Source organism: Carettochelys insculpta, chromosome 1 (assembly GCF_033958435.1).
Source record: "Carettochelys insculpta isolate YL-2023 chromosome 1, ASM3395843v1, whole genome shotgun sequence".
In the NCBI taxonomy this organism is placed as follows: domain Eukaryota; kingdom Metazoa; phylum Chordata; order Testudines; family Carettochelyidae; genus Carettochelys; species Carettochelys insculpta.
In genome coordinates, this window is record NC_134137.1 from 166821883 (window position 1) to 166839799 (window position 17917).

The 17917-nt window shown below is 46.9% G+C and overlaps 1 protein-coding gene across 1 annotated transcript; it reads left to right on the forward strand.

The window, feature by feature from the left end:
* Positions 1-1826: 1826 nt before the first annotated feature.
* Positions 1827-3900, forward strand: MID1IP1 (MID1 interacting protein 1). The gene is made up of 2 exons (XM_074983397.1): positions 1827-2673; positions 3263-3900. The coding sequence occupies exon 2, from the start codon at positions 3400-3402 to the stop codon at positions 3898-3900; it is 501 nt and encodes a 166-aa protein (XP_074839498.1). The 5' UTR covers positions 1827-2673; positions 3263-3399.
* Positions 3901-17917: the final 14017 nt, after the last annotated feature.

Sequence of the window (17917 nt, forward strand, 5' to 3'; positions counted from 1 at the left end):
GATCACTGTCCCCTGGCGGCGCCGAAGCACGGACCCCTCGGTGTGGCGGAACAACAGTGACACAGCATCTGCACCACGGAGAAGCTCGCGCCCCTGACTGGCTCCGCCCCCTGTTGTGGTTGATCAGTTGTCGCGGTAACGCTCCACGGCCGTCTCGCCCTGCCCCACGTGTCCCCTCAGCGGCCGCCTCTGTTACCACCGTCGGCGCCAGAGACATTGGGTGCGGGGTTGTTTCTGATTGGCTGTCGCGGAATCTCGCTCATTAGCATATGCCGGCGGAGCCTAGCTGGTAGAACGCGAGCCGATTGGCTGAGACTGGAGGTGAGGCTGTGGGGTGATCCCGAGCCGGGCTAACTTGCCGGACGCGGGCACAAAGCCAGATAAGGCGGGGTCGCGTGCGCGCCGACCTTTCTCTTAGCACCTCCTGGTTTTGCTTCTTCCCGGCCGGAGGGGAAAGGAGGTTGTGGCGCGCCTGGCCTGAAATGCCCTTTCCTTGCTCGGCGCCTGCTGCAGCACGGCTGGGGGAAGGGCGGCGCATGTGCTCGCGGGGTGTCCTGCTCAGGATTGCACCGGGCGGGAGCTCTCCCGGAGTCCAATCCGGAGGAAGGCAGCCCCCAGCTGGCAGAAGACCACCCAAAGGAAGCCAGGCAATTGCTGGACAGATTGGCTAGAGCGAGTGGCGGCAAATGCGCAGCGCTGCAGCTGCAGGAGGGGGGAGGCGAGAGCACGCGGGAGCCGGGCTGTGTGCCGTAGCAGGCGGGAGGAGCGCACCGGCGCTTTGCAATGCTTTGTGCCCTGCACGCGCTGCTGGGCAATGCTCCCTGAGTAGCATGCCAATGTCAGCCAGTCCGGTCAGGGCAGACCTGGGCAAAGGGCCTCCCATGGCTTTCTGGCAAGGAGGCGAGTGAACGCAGGTGGAGTGAGACCGGTATAACAGGACTGCATTCTTGCCCAGCATGAGTAAGCTGGGTCCTCGTCTGCTAATAATAACCCTCCTCCCCCAGGAGCAGGCGTGGGGTCAGGGTGCCGGCTGTCCATTTGAACCGGAACACACTCTGTCTGTGTTGCGCCTTGCAGAACCTACTGATCTGATCTCCCCTTCAAAGCGGACTAAGAAGAATCACTCTCTTGAAAGGGAGGGGGTGTCACCTTGGGGGCGCCTGGCCATACAGATTGCACATGCCAGGAACCCGAATCTAATCGTTGCGATATTGAGAGCTGCCCCTTGCGATCGCCCACGTGTCCCACACCTTTCCACATACATCCGAGCCGAGCCACACCACCACCCGTATCAAATGCATTCCCACCAGGCATGATGTGCTGCAGACACATACCGAGGTTCACGTACACAGGGCAGTGGGGAAAGAGGCTTCAAACTGGGTGTATTTCAGTCTTGTCTGACGTTCTCTGGGTTAGGTGTTGGAGGAAATTGTCTTACAACTGGGTGTAAGACTGGTTCTCTCTGTGCAAGGGGAGGATTTGCTGTGCTTCTTAACCCAGCTTTTGCTTGGACAAAGGTGCACAGCGATGGCTAAAGCACAACGACTAGTATCCATGCGGTCAGCCGATACTATCTGTAGAGGGGCGTTTTCTAGCTCTCCATCCTGCATAAACCAGTGCTTGCAGGCAGGGTAGCTGAGCAGTGCACGTAGAAAGGCTGGGTGTGTTAATCCGTTCATGTTAAGGGGGATTTAAAGCTAGATGGGGGGGAGCGGGTGAGCTTTTTTCCGCCCTGAGGGGTCCGGGGGAGGGGAAGTAAGATTGATGTGCGTTGAAGCCGAGAGTGGGAGGCAGAGGATGCGCTGGGAAATGCCGTGTTGTGTTCCCGCCGCCTGGGCGGGGGTGTCAGGCTGTGTGATGGGCTCTCTCCGCTGGGGCTGGTGGCAGATGGCGGTAAGACATGTTACACTGGGCGCGAATGGCGGAGGGTTGTGCTCAATTAAGCGGGCTCCCTGTGGGAACGAGAGGGAGTTTTCTGGTTCGCGAGCCAGCCCGAGCCCGCGGGGAAGCTCGGTGCGCTCCCCGGAACCGCCTCTGACAATTGCCTTCGGAGGACTGGCCTCGTGTTGCTCCCCACCCTCGCAAGGCTTAGCCGGCCCTTCCGGATCAGCCCTTGAGCCAAGCCAAGCCGCGACTGACGCCTACCGGGCCGAGCCGGGAGCGGCTGAGCACTAGCCACAGGCCTGGGTGGACGCGGCTGTAGGCAAAAAAAACAAGCCGGAGGGACCGAGAGCCGGCTCGGCTGCAGACTGGGCGCAGGGACTCGTGCACCTCCGTGCAGCTGCTCATCTGCCGGCAGCGGCGGCGATGCGGAGGAGCGATGGGTGGGGTGCGCTGTAGCAGGAGCCATAGCCTTCCCTCCCCCAGCTTGTGCCTGCGGGGGCGCGCTGCGCCCTCCCCTTGTGGTGTCAGGCGAGAGGCGGAGCCGGCTTCCGTCCCTTGCAGCCGGAGCCGGTATTACTCGCGGTCACTCGGAGCCGCCTTTATCTTGCTCCACTGCAAGGGGGTGGCCTTTGGGAACACCTTACTTTACCGCACGCGCTATAAATACGCCGCCCGGAATGGGAGCGGGGCTACCGGCTGCTGCGGGGCACAGGGACACACGGAGCCCCGGACACCAGCAGCAGCCAGACCCAGCGAGCCGGCAGTGAGGCTTGACTCTCCAGGACAGTGGTAGGTGTGGGCTGCCTGCTGGGCGGCTGCTGGGCTGAAGGGGCCGGGGGAGCTGCCCTCCCGAGGCGGCTCGCGTGGATCACGAGCACGGGTGGGGAACCGGGAGGGGGTTTGAATTTATCCACGCCGTAAGGAGCTGCGTGGCTGCCGGCGATGCGCTCCCTTCGCCGCCCCCAAGTCCCCTCCGCGCGTGTCGCGCCGCGTGGCGGGGGGTCTGGACGAAGTTGCTCTTCCGTCTTGTGCAGGGCGGCTCGGCTCCCCCCCCCATATCCCCCCCACGCCCCGTTAGCGGGTGGCCGGGGGCGACGCGCGGGGTGTTGGGCAGGGAACGGGTCTGCAGGAGGAGATCGGGAGATGGGGGCGCGGGAAGGCGCGGGGGGGGGGGCAGAGGGAGAGGAGTGGGGCGGCGAAGCGCCCGCCGGGAGGGGCTGGGGTTACAGCGGGCAGCCAGAGGGGCCGGCGTGGCGCGTGAGGAGGAGGCTGCAGCTCGAGCACAGGGGCCGGGCAGGAAGGGGAAGCCCTGAGAGCCGCGGGTGGGCGCATGGCGCTGGGCGCCCTCACGCTAACCCGCTCTCTTCCGGCCCGCCAGATTGCCCCGGCGCGCCGCAGCCCGGGGGGCGGAGAAGTGGGGCTTGGAGTTCCGGCCCCCCTGCCCGGGCACCCAGCGGGGCCGAAGGAAGCCGCTGCCGCGCCGCGCACCCCGGCGTGGCCGCGCCGGCCGCCAGCATGATGCAGATCTGCGACTCGTACAGCCAGAAGCACTCCCTCTTCCACGCCATGAACCGCTTCATCGGCGCCGTCAATAACATGGACCAGACGGTGATGGTGCCCAGCCTGCTGCGGGACGTGCCGCTGCTGCTGGAGGAGCTGGAGGCGGGAGCCGGCGGGGAGGGGGACCCGCCGCTGGCGCCGGGTGATGCCGGCGCCTTTTTCTCCCGCCGGGACATGTACAGCCACTACCTGCTGCTCAAGTCTATCCGCAACGACATCGAGTGGGGCGTGCTGCAGCAGGGCGCCGCCGAGGAGGCCGGCCGCAAGAAGGACAAGCTGAGCGGGGACATTGGCCGGGGCCTGCCGGAGGCAGGCCAGGAGGAGGAGGATCTGGAGAAGCAGTTCCACTACCACCTGAGCGGACTCCACGCCGTGCTGGGCAAGCTCACCCGCAAGGCCAACGTGCTCACCAACAGATACAAGCAGGAGATCGGCTTCAGCACCTGGGGGCACTGAGCTGGGGCGGGGCGTGCCGGGGGGGGGGGGGGCTTGGAGGGGCAGCGAGGAACCCCTATCTGCAGGGAGGCGGGGCTGGGGAGCGCGCCCCGGGGCGTGTGTGCACTTGGAGGGGGCGCGCGTGAGCACGAGGTGGGCAGGGGGAGGGAGTGCGTGACCGTGGAAGCGCGGGGCGTGCCAGAGGGGGAAATGAATGACTAGCCGCAGAGGAGGAGTGCTGGGGGGGGGGGGGGGGGGTTGGGACAGATCTATGGATGGGGCAGGGGCGGGGAGGGGGACGGACTTTCGAGGGGGAGGGGATCGTGTGGCACCGCTGGCGCATCTCGGCCGGGTGTGCACACAGCTGCGCGCTGCATGGCCGAAGGATCTTTGTCAGCTGCAGGAATGCAACGTGTGTCTGTGTGGGCGGGATCTTTGAATGAATGATGGAGGGTGGCCGTGGCCAGTCAACACCCTGGAGACTGCATCACTTCTTTCCTTCCTGTTTTGCACTACTTTTATACCAATAAAAGAGGTGTATATAAAGTGTAAGATTTTATTTGCATGCTCTTCGAGCCGCAGTTACCTTATTTGTTACCAACGCACAAAGATGTACATTAATCACTATTTATGCCATGTTTTGTTGTCCAGGGTGAGCAGTTACTGTTCTCCCTTCTCCATAAGGAGACTGTTGACTTGTACATGTATGTGCTGGCTGTTGAGCTGGCTGATATGAGGCTGAAAATAAGCCAATGAAAATTAAGGTGTTGTAAAAATTACATTTATTACCCAGGACAGAGCCAGTTTACTAACCTACATCTCTGTATTACTGGTTGGATGAAGGGTTCCATTGTTGTAGGTGTACTGAAGCTTATTTAAAACTCCTCTTTTTTTATCCAAATGTGTATTCTAAAATAAAACAGCAAATGTATTGACTAAGTCTGGCTCTGAAGTTTTTTTTTTGTCTATTTGTTTCACTTCCTGCACTGAGTACTCATTAGGCACCTACACAATATAAATATGTTAATTGCTTCTCTAAATTATTTTAAAACTATTTCCAGTGCTGTGTTGTAAGGCGTTGGATACAAAGTGCTAATTTGTTAGCGAGACTAGTTAACGTATCTGAAACTGCTAAAAATGGATATAGTAAATAGACCTCACACAATACATTTTTAGTTACTTCAACTGTTAAACATAGTAAGAATTGCTTGTCTTGATGTATATATATATCAGTATAAGGGTAAATTCCTGTTTAAACCACAATATTTAAGAAGATACATTAATGGTTACTAGCAACCAGAATTGTATGTATTTTATTTTCTGTGCATTTTTTCCATTTGCTCAAGTAATAGGCCCTGTAATTGGTTCTCTCCCTCACATTAAGTGGTGTAGCACATAAAACATTACATTGTTCGGTAATGGCTTGTCCTTCAGTAAGTCCTAAGTAACATTACAGTACAGTACACTTACGATTACAATGTATGTCTGCATAGGCCAAACAGATAGGGTTGACATCTTTGCTTTTCACAATAAGGATGTTTATGTTCAGTCATAAATATATGCTTCAACTTCAGGTACAATATCACTTTAAATTTTTCATGTTCAGAAAGGCTAATCCATTGTATGTACCTTAATGAACTTAAAAGGACACTACCATGCAGCATGTGCCCATCCCCCCATTAAAATCCATGATGGAATAGTGTTTTCATTAAAGGTTTAAAAAAAATCCTGGCACACACAAACAAAGCCCACCTTTGTATAGAGTTTAAAAGTCCCCAGGATTCTTCTTATCCTGTCATGGCAACATTGTGTTAGTGCATGAGACCCAGTCACTGATAGCAGCGGCTCAGTTTTCATTGTCCATACTGAGTGAAGAAAAGTAAGTAAACAGTATAAATGTTGAAATATATTCAAAGGTTCATCAGTGGTTCCATAGCTAATTTGGGTTGGAAATGAGAAAAAGGTTTCTAACCACTAGAAGTCTGAGAGTCTGGAACAGACTTCCAATAGGAACACTCAGGGTAAACAATCCACCTAGTTTGAGGATGAAGCTTGGGAAGTCCATGAACAAGATTATATGACTGGTACAGCAGCAGACTGGACTTGATGACCTAGGAGGTCCCCCCGTCCTATGTTCCTACTAAAATATTTATTAATGACAACTGAGGAGACCATGAAAAGTATAACTGGCTGTTTAACCTAACAATGTCCTATTACTAACAGTGCCAATTAATCTATTCTACTTCTGTATCCCCTTCCTAATATGGTGGTGCAAGGGAAAATGTCAGAGGCAATGAGAAGTACTGCAAGGAATTCCTAACTTCTCAGCTGGCTCTCTATTAGTGAACAAAGCCTGATAAACATGAGATAAAAAAGGCCTTGCCTTGGGCTTGTTTAATTTTGTACTCCTGTAAGTTTTGGAGGAAGAAATTGTTTTGCTTTATATCTAGTTCTGCATTAATGTTTTACTGGATAAACCAGCTTAAGACTACATCACTAACTGTTTAAAATTGCTTATTAAAAAGACAGTTCATGTTATTTTAAGTTTATGTAATTCCAAATTAGTTGAAATATTTCCCAGTAAAGATTTAGTGTATGTTCAATTTATAGTGCTGATCAAACCCACAAATAGAATAGTAGAAAATACCCTTTAGTAAATTGATACTATAGTCTCATCTTTAATGTTATGTTCAAATATTGGACACAAATATAAGAATCAGAAAATGTTCAGAGGGAGAGCAATGAAAATAATTGGAGGAATGTGGGAGTAGAAACAGAATTTCCATATGAGAAAATGTTAAAGCTTAATACAAAGGAATTTAAGAAGCCATTCAGTTGGTCCTGTTCATTTATGCCATGGTTTAAATAAAAGGGCACCCTTGATAAAATGAAAAGTCTTCACATTTAAAAACAGATAAACATTTTTCCAATGCAAAGTCCAAAGTATGGAATTCAGTGCTATCATGCTATTGAAGAAAACAACTTCGTTTAAAAATATGTTTACAGTGGCATATAAACAATATCTGAAATTTCAGTAGCAAGTCTAAAATTACAAAGTGCATCCTTTGATTCCTCATGCTGTAAATCTCCTCTAATCGTAGTGTTGCACAGCTAGCTATATTATTGGAAGTTATATCTTCTTTTGAAGTATTAGGCATTTATAAATGCTGGAGATTAAATAATGGACTAGATAAACCATTGAACTGTGCCAATAAAGCAAATCTGATTTCACATTAAATTATGTTTACATATAGGATTTATTTTTAAGAAATTTCTTCCACAATGGTGCAGTCTAACACCACTGTGAGGGGGAATGTTCTCCAAAATATGACTTACAAGGAAAACAGGAGGGGTTTTTTGGTAAATCTTCTAGCTTTATATATACCAGCAAAGAAACAATTTGTGATGTAGCAGCAATTTTAACTCACCTCTGATAAGAAGAGCATAAATCAGTTAAACTTTATTTCAGTTATCAGTAGAGTAATAATTAAGTCTCAAATCCCTTTGCATACTTTAGAAACTGATTACAACTATATATGCATACTGTCTACCAACTACACAAGGCATTGTTCATGGAATATGTCAGCTGTATGAGAGCACATACAATACACCACTGTGGTTTAGGTGCTCAATCATACTTTTCTGAATATAAAGCTACTGTAGGAGGGCAAAAGTTAGGGAAAGAAATCTTGGTGGGGGCTGGGTTTGGCTTCCTGTGGAGGATAGGGGAGGTCTAGGTTGGAGGATGGGGAAACACTGTAATGGATTACCCAGGGAGGTGGTGGAATCTCTGTCCTTGGAGGTTTTTAAGGCCTAACTTGACAAAGCCCAGGCTAGGATGATTTAGTTGGGGTTGGTTCTGCTTTTCCAGAGAGTTGGGCCATATGATCTCTTGCGATCTCTTCCAACCTTAGTCTTCTGTAATAATGGGGATATGGCTGCCAAAGAGTATTACAGCAATGGGGTGCAATCCAGGATGGATGTCTTTTGTGTTGGGTTAAGTGTATATTTTTAAAGCATATTGTACAGTTATGTCAAATGTACACAATGAGCCCCTGGCTGGTAAAGTGTTGGGATGGTAAACATGCATGCTAGTCCCACCACCTGAACACAGGGAAGTGATTGGGAATTGGTAAGTGCAGGACTCATGGAAGACTCATAAAATGCTGCCTACAGGCACTTAGGTTAGTTCAGGTACCAAGTTAAAAGCAAACTTATGCCTCCTGTGAGGCAATAGTCCACAGGGGAGGAGGAAGCAGCTCACCACCCAAGTGATGGTGGCTGATGGCGTTATACGCCTTCAGCAGTAGTGGTGGGAACATTTTGAGAACTGTTTTTTTTTTTTCTGTGCCTTAGAAAAGCTGCTCCGGTGTTACGTCCTGTGCCATGCAGACAAATCCCTGTGTGAAGCCATTGACTCTGCCTGCATTGCCAGCTGGATCCTGGGTCTCAGCTCCCTGCAATCAGAGGTGGAAGAAGTACCCAAAAAGTTGCTTGAGTAAAAGTACATCTGCTTGGGAGTGCATGAGGTACTTAAGTACAAGTCACTGGTGTCCCTCTGAAAAACTATTTGAGTAAAAGCACATACCCACACACCCACCACATCTTGATTATACTCAAGTATTCAGAAGTAAAAGCAACTGCACTTTTACTCAAGTAACTTTTGGTGTTCTTTTTCCTCCTCTGCTTGCAGTTATGGCTACATTCTTTATTGGGTGTGCATGGAGGAAGTGGTTTCTTGGCTCTTTTCCCCACGTCTGGTGCACCTGCGTCATAATTTGAGCCTACAGTTGTAAATGCAATGGCACAGAAGGCAAGAATTAACCCAGTCAGTGTTCTTACAGTATCCACTACTATACACATGTTACTTCTACCGCTTTGGCTGAGTGCTCACCTGCTGATATTGTATGTTGGGTGAATGAGTTGATGTTGTTACGGGATGTTGAACTTTCTACGTATTTACATTTTCAGCATTGATTTTACATGAACATAGGATATTTTGTACTTAATTTCAATCTGTTTTTTTTCCCTCATTTTGAAGATACAGGCAAAAATCCAAGTATCACTCATGCTCATGACAGTTATCAGTCTAACCATTGAAAACCCAGTGTATTTATTGGACAGCTTTAATATCTTCACTGGCATTCTGCTCACTCATCCATTCTCACTAGGACAACTTCTAACATCTCCAACTCCAGAGAAGCCTTAAACAGCTGCCCATCTTTATATGAAGACTCAGTAAGGCTTTCTCTTTCCCTCCCAAATACCAACCAGGGAAAGAAGGGCCTGAACATTATGTTTCTATGTCCACTTGTGGCATAGAGACAGATGAACATTCTGAAACCAGTATTTTGACACCAACCTTGACTAGAAACACTGATATCCCGCTGAAAATTTGGCCTCCATTGAACCAGATGCTGTTTTCCTCATTTCTGTGTTCAGTGAAGGCTATATCTCAATGTCACCATCTCATGCTTTCCACACCCTGCAGAAGATGCTTCATGTTGTCCAGGTTCCATGCAGTTTAGGTAGAGCTGGGCAGGACCATTATTACCAAATATACCTCCAGGTGATACTACCTTTTCTTCATAGGCTACACTCTCTGGTCTGCTGCAGCCAGCTGAATCCCTGGCAGACTCTGGATCTCCACCAAAGGCCACATCTGGCACCAAGACACAAGGCCTTGATTCAAATGGCCTATCTACCTGAGTGGGGATGTAGTAGCTTTGAGGAAGAGCTCTTCACCTTTTTCCACGGAGAAAGAGGGACAGTAAAACCTATCTTCCTCCAGGCTGATGAGGTAATTGGGGCTAGCAAAAATGACTTAGTGAGAAGATTATTAGAGAGATTTCCTCCCACAGAGCCATGTCCTATGGATTTTGGCACGTTATTACATGATTTGTATTTGCCCAGCATTTTGCTGCTTGATGCTCGACAGCCTAGCCAAAGGGCACAGTCCACGTTGCAAAGGGCTTATTCATCAAAGAAGATAACATAGCTATTGGAGATGGGATATTACAGGTCATAAATCTGGACAGAGTGCAGAAAAGAGGTCAATATAGCAAAATTAACCACAATTGGTTGCATAGTTATTTGAGGGGGTTTGGTCATTTGTATGTCGTATCTAAAAATTAGAACTGCCCGAAAATACTAATTTCATATTTGTAAAGCAATTCGTTTTCAGACTTGAGGCCTTGCATGCCAAGTTTAGGTCCAAATTAATTATATAATAAGTTACAGACTCCTTTAGAAGAGTCATTTACAAATGGCATTACTGCAATGACTCAGCTTGTGTTACTACCCAGCAAGAATGAATACTCTTTAAAAAAGGGAGCCCGCCCTCATGCAAGTTCATACTTATCTGCCCCAGTGTAATGGAGTGAGGAAAATAACTCTTAGTTCTGAGCTTTTGTGCAGAGATCACTTGCCACAGTAATAGATGGTATATAAAAACCGTAGAGAGATTAGAGAAAAAGCAGGTGTTTCCTCTGTATTAAATCACAAGCCATTAAATGAGCTTGCCTAGTGATGTCTGTAGGATCTGTCATGGTATTAATTAAACAGTGTGGGATCTTTTTTTACTCGGATTATCTACATACGAATAATTCTAAAATAATTTTCCCCCTCTTTTTTTTTTTTGTTTGTAATTGCTCTGGACGATTTTGCATTAACACCTTCTTGTTAAAAGCTGGCTACACTGAATGTTGCTAATGCCCTACTGCCTTAGAACTGGTACCTGGAGTATCTGAGCAGATCAGCCTGTTCACTAAAAGTTTCTCCCTTATAAATTGTATTTAGATTGAGAAGACAGATGACATATCTAATGTCATTATTCACAATAACCCACAGTGTTGTGTGTCATCAGGACCCCCCTCCTCCACACTCTGACGCACATTCAGAAGAAGAGGGAGGCTGTGAGGAGGAATGCTGGAAATGCCATGTGGTGTGGAGATTTCCTCCTCCTATTTGTTCTGGGGAGTAATTGAACCCTTCCACCAATCTTTGCACTGGAATGTTGAGTTTTGCAGCAGGATGCCCAGGTAGCAGGAGGGTGGAGCTGGCTGTGCAGAACTCCTAACTCTTCCAGTCTACTTCCAGGCATTACTGTTAATGGAAGCTGCTTAAAGGAGGAATTCCCTAGGGTGGACGGAACCAGCAGAAAAGATGCTATGAGTTAGGGCCTGTCTCCACCCATTGCTGGCCACGCCCTTCCCATTCCTGCCACCCTAATCCTAGCCGTGCAAGGAATCCTAACTGGGATCCAAGCAATGAGAAGAGAAGGTGATATGGCAATACACAACTTCCTCCTCAGTATGTCCCCCATGCAGGAGGGGTGAGATCCATGCCTAATGGGTCCCTACAATACTGAGATCTGGGGGAAAAATTCCCCAAAAATCTCTGGGCCTGATTTGTTGGCATGCTATTTTAGACAAAGGCCTGGAACTGCTTAAGAACAAAGGCCTGGAGAATGATTAGTATTAAAGAGCAGCCAAATCTGCTGTTTTTCCCAGGCATTCAGATTCTGCACTGATGGGGGCTGCATGAAAACAAAGATCAGGTCACTTAGATAGAGTACTGCTTTTCAGCCCTTGTGATCTAGGGAAAAATCTGACTTTTCTACTGGTTTTGTTGGTGTTTTTTCCCCCCTCAGTTCTTGGGAAGAGAGGAGATATGATTTGAAAGCAGAGAGTGGTTTTTGTGTGAATTATTGCTCTGGCTGTAAAATATGTAAAAGTAATCTTCAGTTTCCCTGGCTTCTCTCAAAATGTAGATTATCCAAATTCAGATTCCCAAGAGACTCTCACAGGACATTACTCTAAGAAAACATTTTTTTTTCTATTTTTAATACCCAGACTTCTAAGATTTCCAATATCTTCCTATTCAAGATTGAAATTGGTCCCTTAAGACTTGTCATCATGAAAAGGGGAATAAAAATATATTGGGTGCATGCATGGAAATATATTTATTTCTTGAAATCACATGTGTGGTACCTATGATAAGCAGTCTAAAGAGCCCCAAAATGCATGCAGTTTTCTCCCCACACTAGCATCTTACTACAGTATAACTTTAAAATGGGAATGTGCCTGCTTTTTCGTTGGAGAATTTTGGCACGTACAATATGATTTGTTGGTTTTCATGTGTTAGTAATGAAAGGGGACAAATAGACAGCGGTTGCTAAAAGAAGTCCAACAGAGTCACTTACACTGTAGAGAGGCAACCAATGCCTGCTGAGGAAAGGGGTCAGGAGAGGGGGTGAGTGAGTGCACCTGGTTTCAGCAGTAAAAATCGAGGAGAGCATGTGATCCCACATAGCGCCCCCATGCATCATCTGTTACACACCAAGTCCTAAAGCTGCATGAAGTCTGCACAGGATAGCTGTGTCTACACGTGCACGCTACTTCGAAGTAGCGGCACTAACTTCGAAATAGCGCCCGTCACAGCTACACGCGCCGGGCGCTATTTTGAAGTTAACTTCAACGTTAGGCGGCGAGACGTCGAAGTCGCTAACCCCATGAGGGGATAGGAATAGCGCCCTACTTCGACGTTCAAAGTCGAAGTAGGGACCGTGTAGTCGTTGCGCGTCCCGCAACTTCGAAATAGCGGGGTCCGCCATGGCAACCATCAGCTGAGGGGTTGAGAGACGCTCTCTCTCGAGCCCCTGCAGGGCTCTATGTTCACCATGGGCAGCAGCCCTTAGCCCAGGGCTTCTGGCTGCTGCTGCGGCAGCTGGGGATCCATGCTGCAGGCACAGGGTCTGCAACCAGTTGTCAGCTCTGTGTATCTTGTGTTGTTTAGTGCAACTGTGTCTGGGAGGGGCCCTTTAAGGGAGCGGCTTGCTGTTGAGTCCGCCCTGTGACCCTGTCTGCAGCTGTGCCTGGCACCCTTATTTCGATGTGTGCTACTTTGGCATGTAGACGTTCCCTCGCAGCGCCTATTTTGATGTGGTGCCGCGCAACGTCGAAGTTGAACATCGACGTTGCCAGCCTTGGAGGACGTGTAGACGTTACTCATCGAAATAGTCTATTTCGATGTTGCTACATCGAAATAAGCTATTTCAATGTAGGCTTCACGTGTAGACGTAGCCGATGAGTCTAATACTGTACCACTGTCTTTACTCAAACTAAGCTCCAGTTAACTTCAGTGAAAGTTTTGCCTGAGTAATGATCACAGGATCATATACAAGATGGCTTATACTATCTGCCTCAGTGGCTGCCTTCCCACTTGTACTGCCATGATTTCCTTTATGGTCTCCCTGGGCACTCCTATGAGACCATTTTCCACCATGGATTTTTTTTCCTTCCCAGTTCTCTTCCCTTGCTTTTCACACCCATTCACATCATTCTTCCTCCACCAAAACCCTAGACCAGTTCTTGATCTTATTTCATCGTCTGGGCAAGTCTGAGTTTTGAACTGAACTGAAATGGATAATAATGTTATGTGATGTGATTTCACAATGCTTCCTTGTTTGATTACTACTGCTTTTATTAACACACTATTTTTATATGGCTGGGCTGATTTTAAAATTTAAAGATTATAACCGATAACCAATCAATACTTTAAAAATGATAGAGTGTATAAATAGCACTACTAAAAGCAGAGCCATCAATACAGGAAGCTAGTTTATATTGCTAAAGTACATTGTATACTTCTTTTGATGTGCCATCTTAATTACCCTTAGTATCAATGGGATTTTCTCTCTCTCTCTTTCTCTCATACACACACACACACACACACACAAAGGACAATCTACCCATAGTCAGCTTGTATGGGGAAGAAGAGGAACAAGGGGTTATTGGAATTCTCTGGATGCATTTACAAAAGCTAGTGAATTGCATTTGAGTGCAATATGCTGGGGAAAAAATGGCTTTAAAAACATTCACAAATCACGTAAGGAAGAATGTGTAGTCCCTTCAGCTCTCAGTGGCATCATTAGTACTATATTTAAGAAGGTCTAAAAGCATCTTTCAAATGTTTCTATAAAGTGGATAACATCATAATAGAGTGGCTTAAAATTTCAGATGCACTCAATTGATGTAGGTGCCTATGTTTCAGTTTCAAAATTGAGTTAGGAACCAAGGATAAAATTTTCAAAAATGCCAAAGTGACTTAGGCACCTAAGCCCCATCTTCAAAAGTGACCTGCACTTAGGTGCACAAATTCCAATTAAATCAGAGTTAAGTGTCCAAGTACCTTTTAGTATCTTGACCTAAGTAATTCTTGAAAATGGGACTTAGGTGCCTTAATCACTTAGGTCCTGTTGAAAATTCTCCCGATCTCTTTTGCATATTCCCCACACCTTTGGGTTTACACAGGAGTGCAAAGAGCAGCTAGGGCTCTGGGGCAAGGTGGGAAGGGGGTCTGTCTCTGCACCCTGGAAGGGGCAGGGCCTAGGGCTTTCAGCCCTCAGCATTGCTGGGACCGCAGCATTGGCCGTCGTCCCCTCCCCAATTCCTCCAAGCCTCACAATGCCACAGCTGTGCTGCCATGGTAAGCCAAAGAGGTCTGGAGCTCCAGCCGCTGCTGTAGCTACTTTGGCAGTGGCAGCAGCTGGACTTCAGGGCCCCTTTAAAAGGCTGAACCCAGGGTCAACTACCCTGTTGGCTCCCTCTACCCATATTTACATACCAATTATTTATATCCAAAAGTAATATTAAGGAATTCTTCATTTTCAGCTTCTTTTAATACAGTTTAACAGCTGGGAACAAGGAACAATGCAATGTGTCTTTTCCTTTGTAGAGACAAAGTGAGTGCGGAAGTATCTCTTATTGGATCAACTTCTTTTGGTGAGAGAGACAAGCTTTCATTTTATTTATCTCCTCTTTATGCAAATAAAGTCTTATCTCTCCTTTTCATTTCTACTGTCTTTTTCCTGGAGTTGTAAGGAGCAAGATCTTTGCCTAGGCCTTAAAGCAATAAAGATAGGTGGGCATGAGCAATCATACCAAAGCAGGAAAAACAAAGTTAATGCAGACGTAAACTGTTGACTATGGCAAGAGGAATACCCTGACTCAGCATTGTTCATGACCTCAATCCACTTTTAGTTTTCCCTGCAGATAAAACAGAAATGCACGTTTGCAATCTTTCCCACAGCTTGAGAGTCATTAGGATACATGTGAATCTATAAACACCCTTGCTTATCCACTGGCAGACTCACTGTGGTCTTTTCCGGAGGAAGAGGTGTCTTCCAGGAATACGTGCTGGGCCTATCGCTTATTTCGGGATTCTTTCAGCTCACCGCCCAATTAGCATATACCGGTGTATTGCCCTTCAGCACATAAACACTTTTTAGTTGCCTCATTGTCATTCAACAGATTGTCAAAAACAAGGGGTTCCTAAAGAAAGATGGATTTTCTTTCTCACTGGACTGAGATAATCATGTCTAGGATACATCTGGTCTTCACTCTGAAGTGAGGGAGTGGAGGTTTCTCAAATGTATAAGGCAGAATGAGACTTTGCCACCTCGCCATCAGACATGCCTCTCTGACATACCAGCATTTTGCAAAAATGTTACATTTGTTTTAACAAGTGGCAAAAAGAACTTGATCTGGTTTGCTGCTCTGTAATATTTTAACTTCTGATTCTGTTTCCAAGCTGAGACTACATGTTTACATGTGCAAGGGCATAAAGTACAGTACGCATAAACTATAGTTCAGTACAATGCGATGATCGTTATTTTTCTATACCAATAACGTGCTGCTATTTCCTGTCTATTCTTCCTTCTCTCAGATGATGGTTTTTCTCCTCTTGCTTCGTTTCTCTTCTTCTGCATGTTAATATGATTAGCTTTCTATCCAACCTGTTAATCACTGCTTTTGAAGTCTGGCAATTTTTACACGTTTCATGCTATTATCATCAGGTTATATTTAATTTGAAAGGACAGAGTCTTATTGTCCTTTTCTCCCTGCAGATGTTTCTTTAAAAATCTAGCATAGTCAGTGTTACTCCCCCCACCCCCACTCTGTTAATATAATATTACAGGCTGACATTTTAATCACACGCAAGTCAAAAAATTCTGGGCTGTGGTTTCCACAGCAATTGTAATTTGATGTCTGTGCACATGTGTATTTTCTGTTCTTGCATTGTTGTTATGTGGATTGGTTTTAAAGTCAGATCCGAAGTCTCCTTTCTATGTGAATAAGGAAATAATATGCCTATGAGGGTCTGTACAAGCCTGACGAGCCCTGAGAATGATCGCATCACCGGGGTCCACAGATAATTCCTGACAAGGGTCCAACCCTGAAGAGTTGTAGGGGGTTGTACGTCTGGATGCTCAGTGGGACAGGGAACTACCATAAACAAATGAGCTCACCAGCCATTCACCCCAAAATTGTCTTCTGTGTTTTCTTTTCCTCCTCAGGCCCAGTACATGGCATCTGGTGGTCAGAGCAGCCCCAAAGAGCCACTGATAAGAGCATGGGCCCCTGACAGAGGTAACGTGTGTGGGAGCATGCAGGGCCATGTGTCCCCACTGCTGATTAGCTGCTTGGCTTGGACTGAACATGCTCAGGGACACTGCTGGAGTCAGTGTCCTTACTCTGCCCCCCTACTATTGGCAGGCACAGGTCACTCCCAGGGTGATCTAGTATCTAGTGTTTCACTAGAACGCTGGTCCAAAACGGATCCCATTGTGATGTGTTAGGTCACAGAGCTCCCCTTGAGATTGTCACTGGACAGGCTGAAATGCCACTGAGCCCACCTATCTGCCCTTCAGTATGCCCCTCCATTCTGCCCTGCTCAGCCAGGCCTTCTGGTCCCTCCATCACTGGCACAGAGATGGGGTTACCGTCAATAGCAGAGTAATACAGATTCTGAGGTCAGCTCAGCTCTGGGAAGGCTCAGTCAAAGGCACTTGCCACAGCACCAAGGTGCACAGCTGCAATGGAACCAAAACCCCAGAAAAACCTGTTTTACTCTGTATGAAGTTTTATAGAGAGGAACCTCATAGTGTCCACCCTCTTTCTCCCCCACCCCTGCAAGTAACAATTATTTACTTTGGATTTATTAATAAATGAAAGTGATAATGAAATGGTATAAAAGATAGAATTTAAGTGGTTGCAAGTCACAGCACACAGAGCAAAATAAGTTACTAAGCAAAATATAATAAAATATGCCAGCTAACCCTGATGCACCAGGAAACTTGCTACATGTACTCTTACTCTAGCAGTAGTTCTAACAATCTTTTATCACAGACTGGACAGGAGGAGTGAATTTGAAAGAAGATATGCGCAGGAGAGAAAAGAGAATCTTAGAGGCATTAGTAAGGCCGTATAGGGAAAGTGTGAGGGGCTGAAAGAGAACACAGGGTAAAGCAGGTGTGAGCTTGAAAGACATCCAATTTCCATTAAAGTCTATGGACAGGCTCCTTTGACTTTACTGGGACATGAGAAGGAAAGAAGGAAGAAAGAGAGAGAAACTGAAAAAAGGACACATGGAAAAGAAAAATCAAGAGGAGGAGAAAGACCTTGGAAGTGGATGTGAACGACAGAGAGAACAAGAAGCAAGTTAACCTTGGGCAGGAGAAAAGAAAGAGTGTTAACAGAGTAGAGTCTACTTTGGAAAAGGGAAGGGAGATTACAAGCAGGGCACAGGAACAGAGAAAATGAAAGTAAAAATAAAGAGTTAGGTAGTGAGTGGGACTGTCAAAAAAAAAAAAACGCCTCACAGAGGAAGGAAATGAATGGAGTGTGTTCAGAGAATAAGAATGCAGTATGAAAAGAAATTAAAAATTGAAAAATTAGATGCAGGCAAGGCTGACAATGACAAAGCCAGAGCACAAGGGGCACCAAGATATACAGAAGAAGAAGAAAAAACTGGAGAGAAGGACAGGAAACGGAAAGGAGACTAAAACTGAGGGAGATAAAGTTTTAAAAGTGTATTACTTTATGGAAAGTTTGAAGCCTTTATTATGCTGTAAAATATCACAAATTTATTATTTCATTTCTTATGAAACATAAGGTGCCTGACTGTGGAGAAGAGGGGTTGGAAAATCCAGTGATGTGAGAGAAGCCCAATGTGGTTATTGTTCTAATGTGTGGAG

Excerpts from the sequence above, each read along its gene's own strand:
- MID1IP1 (XM_074983397.1), top strand. The coding sequence starts at position 3,400 with ATGATGCAGATCTGCGACTCGTACAGCCAGAAGCACTCCCTCTTCCAC.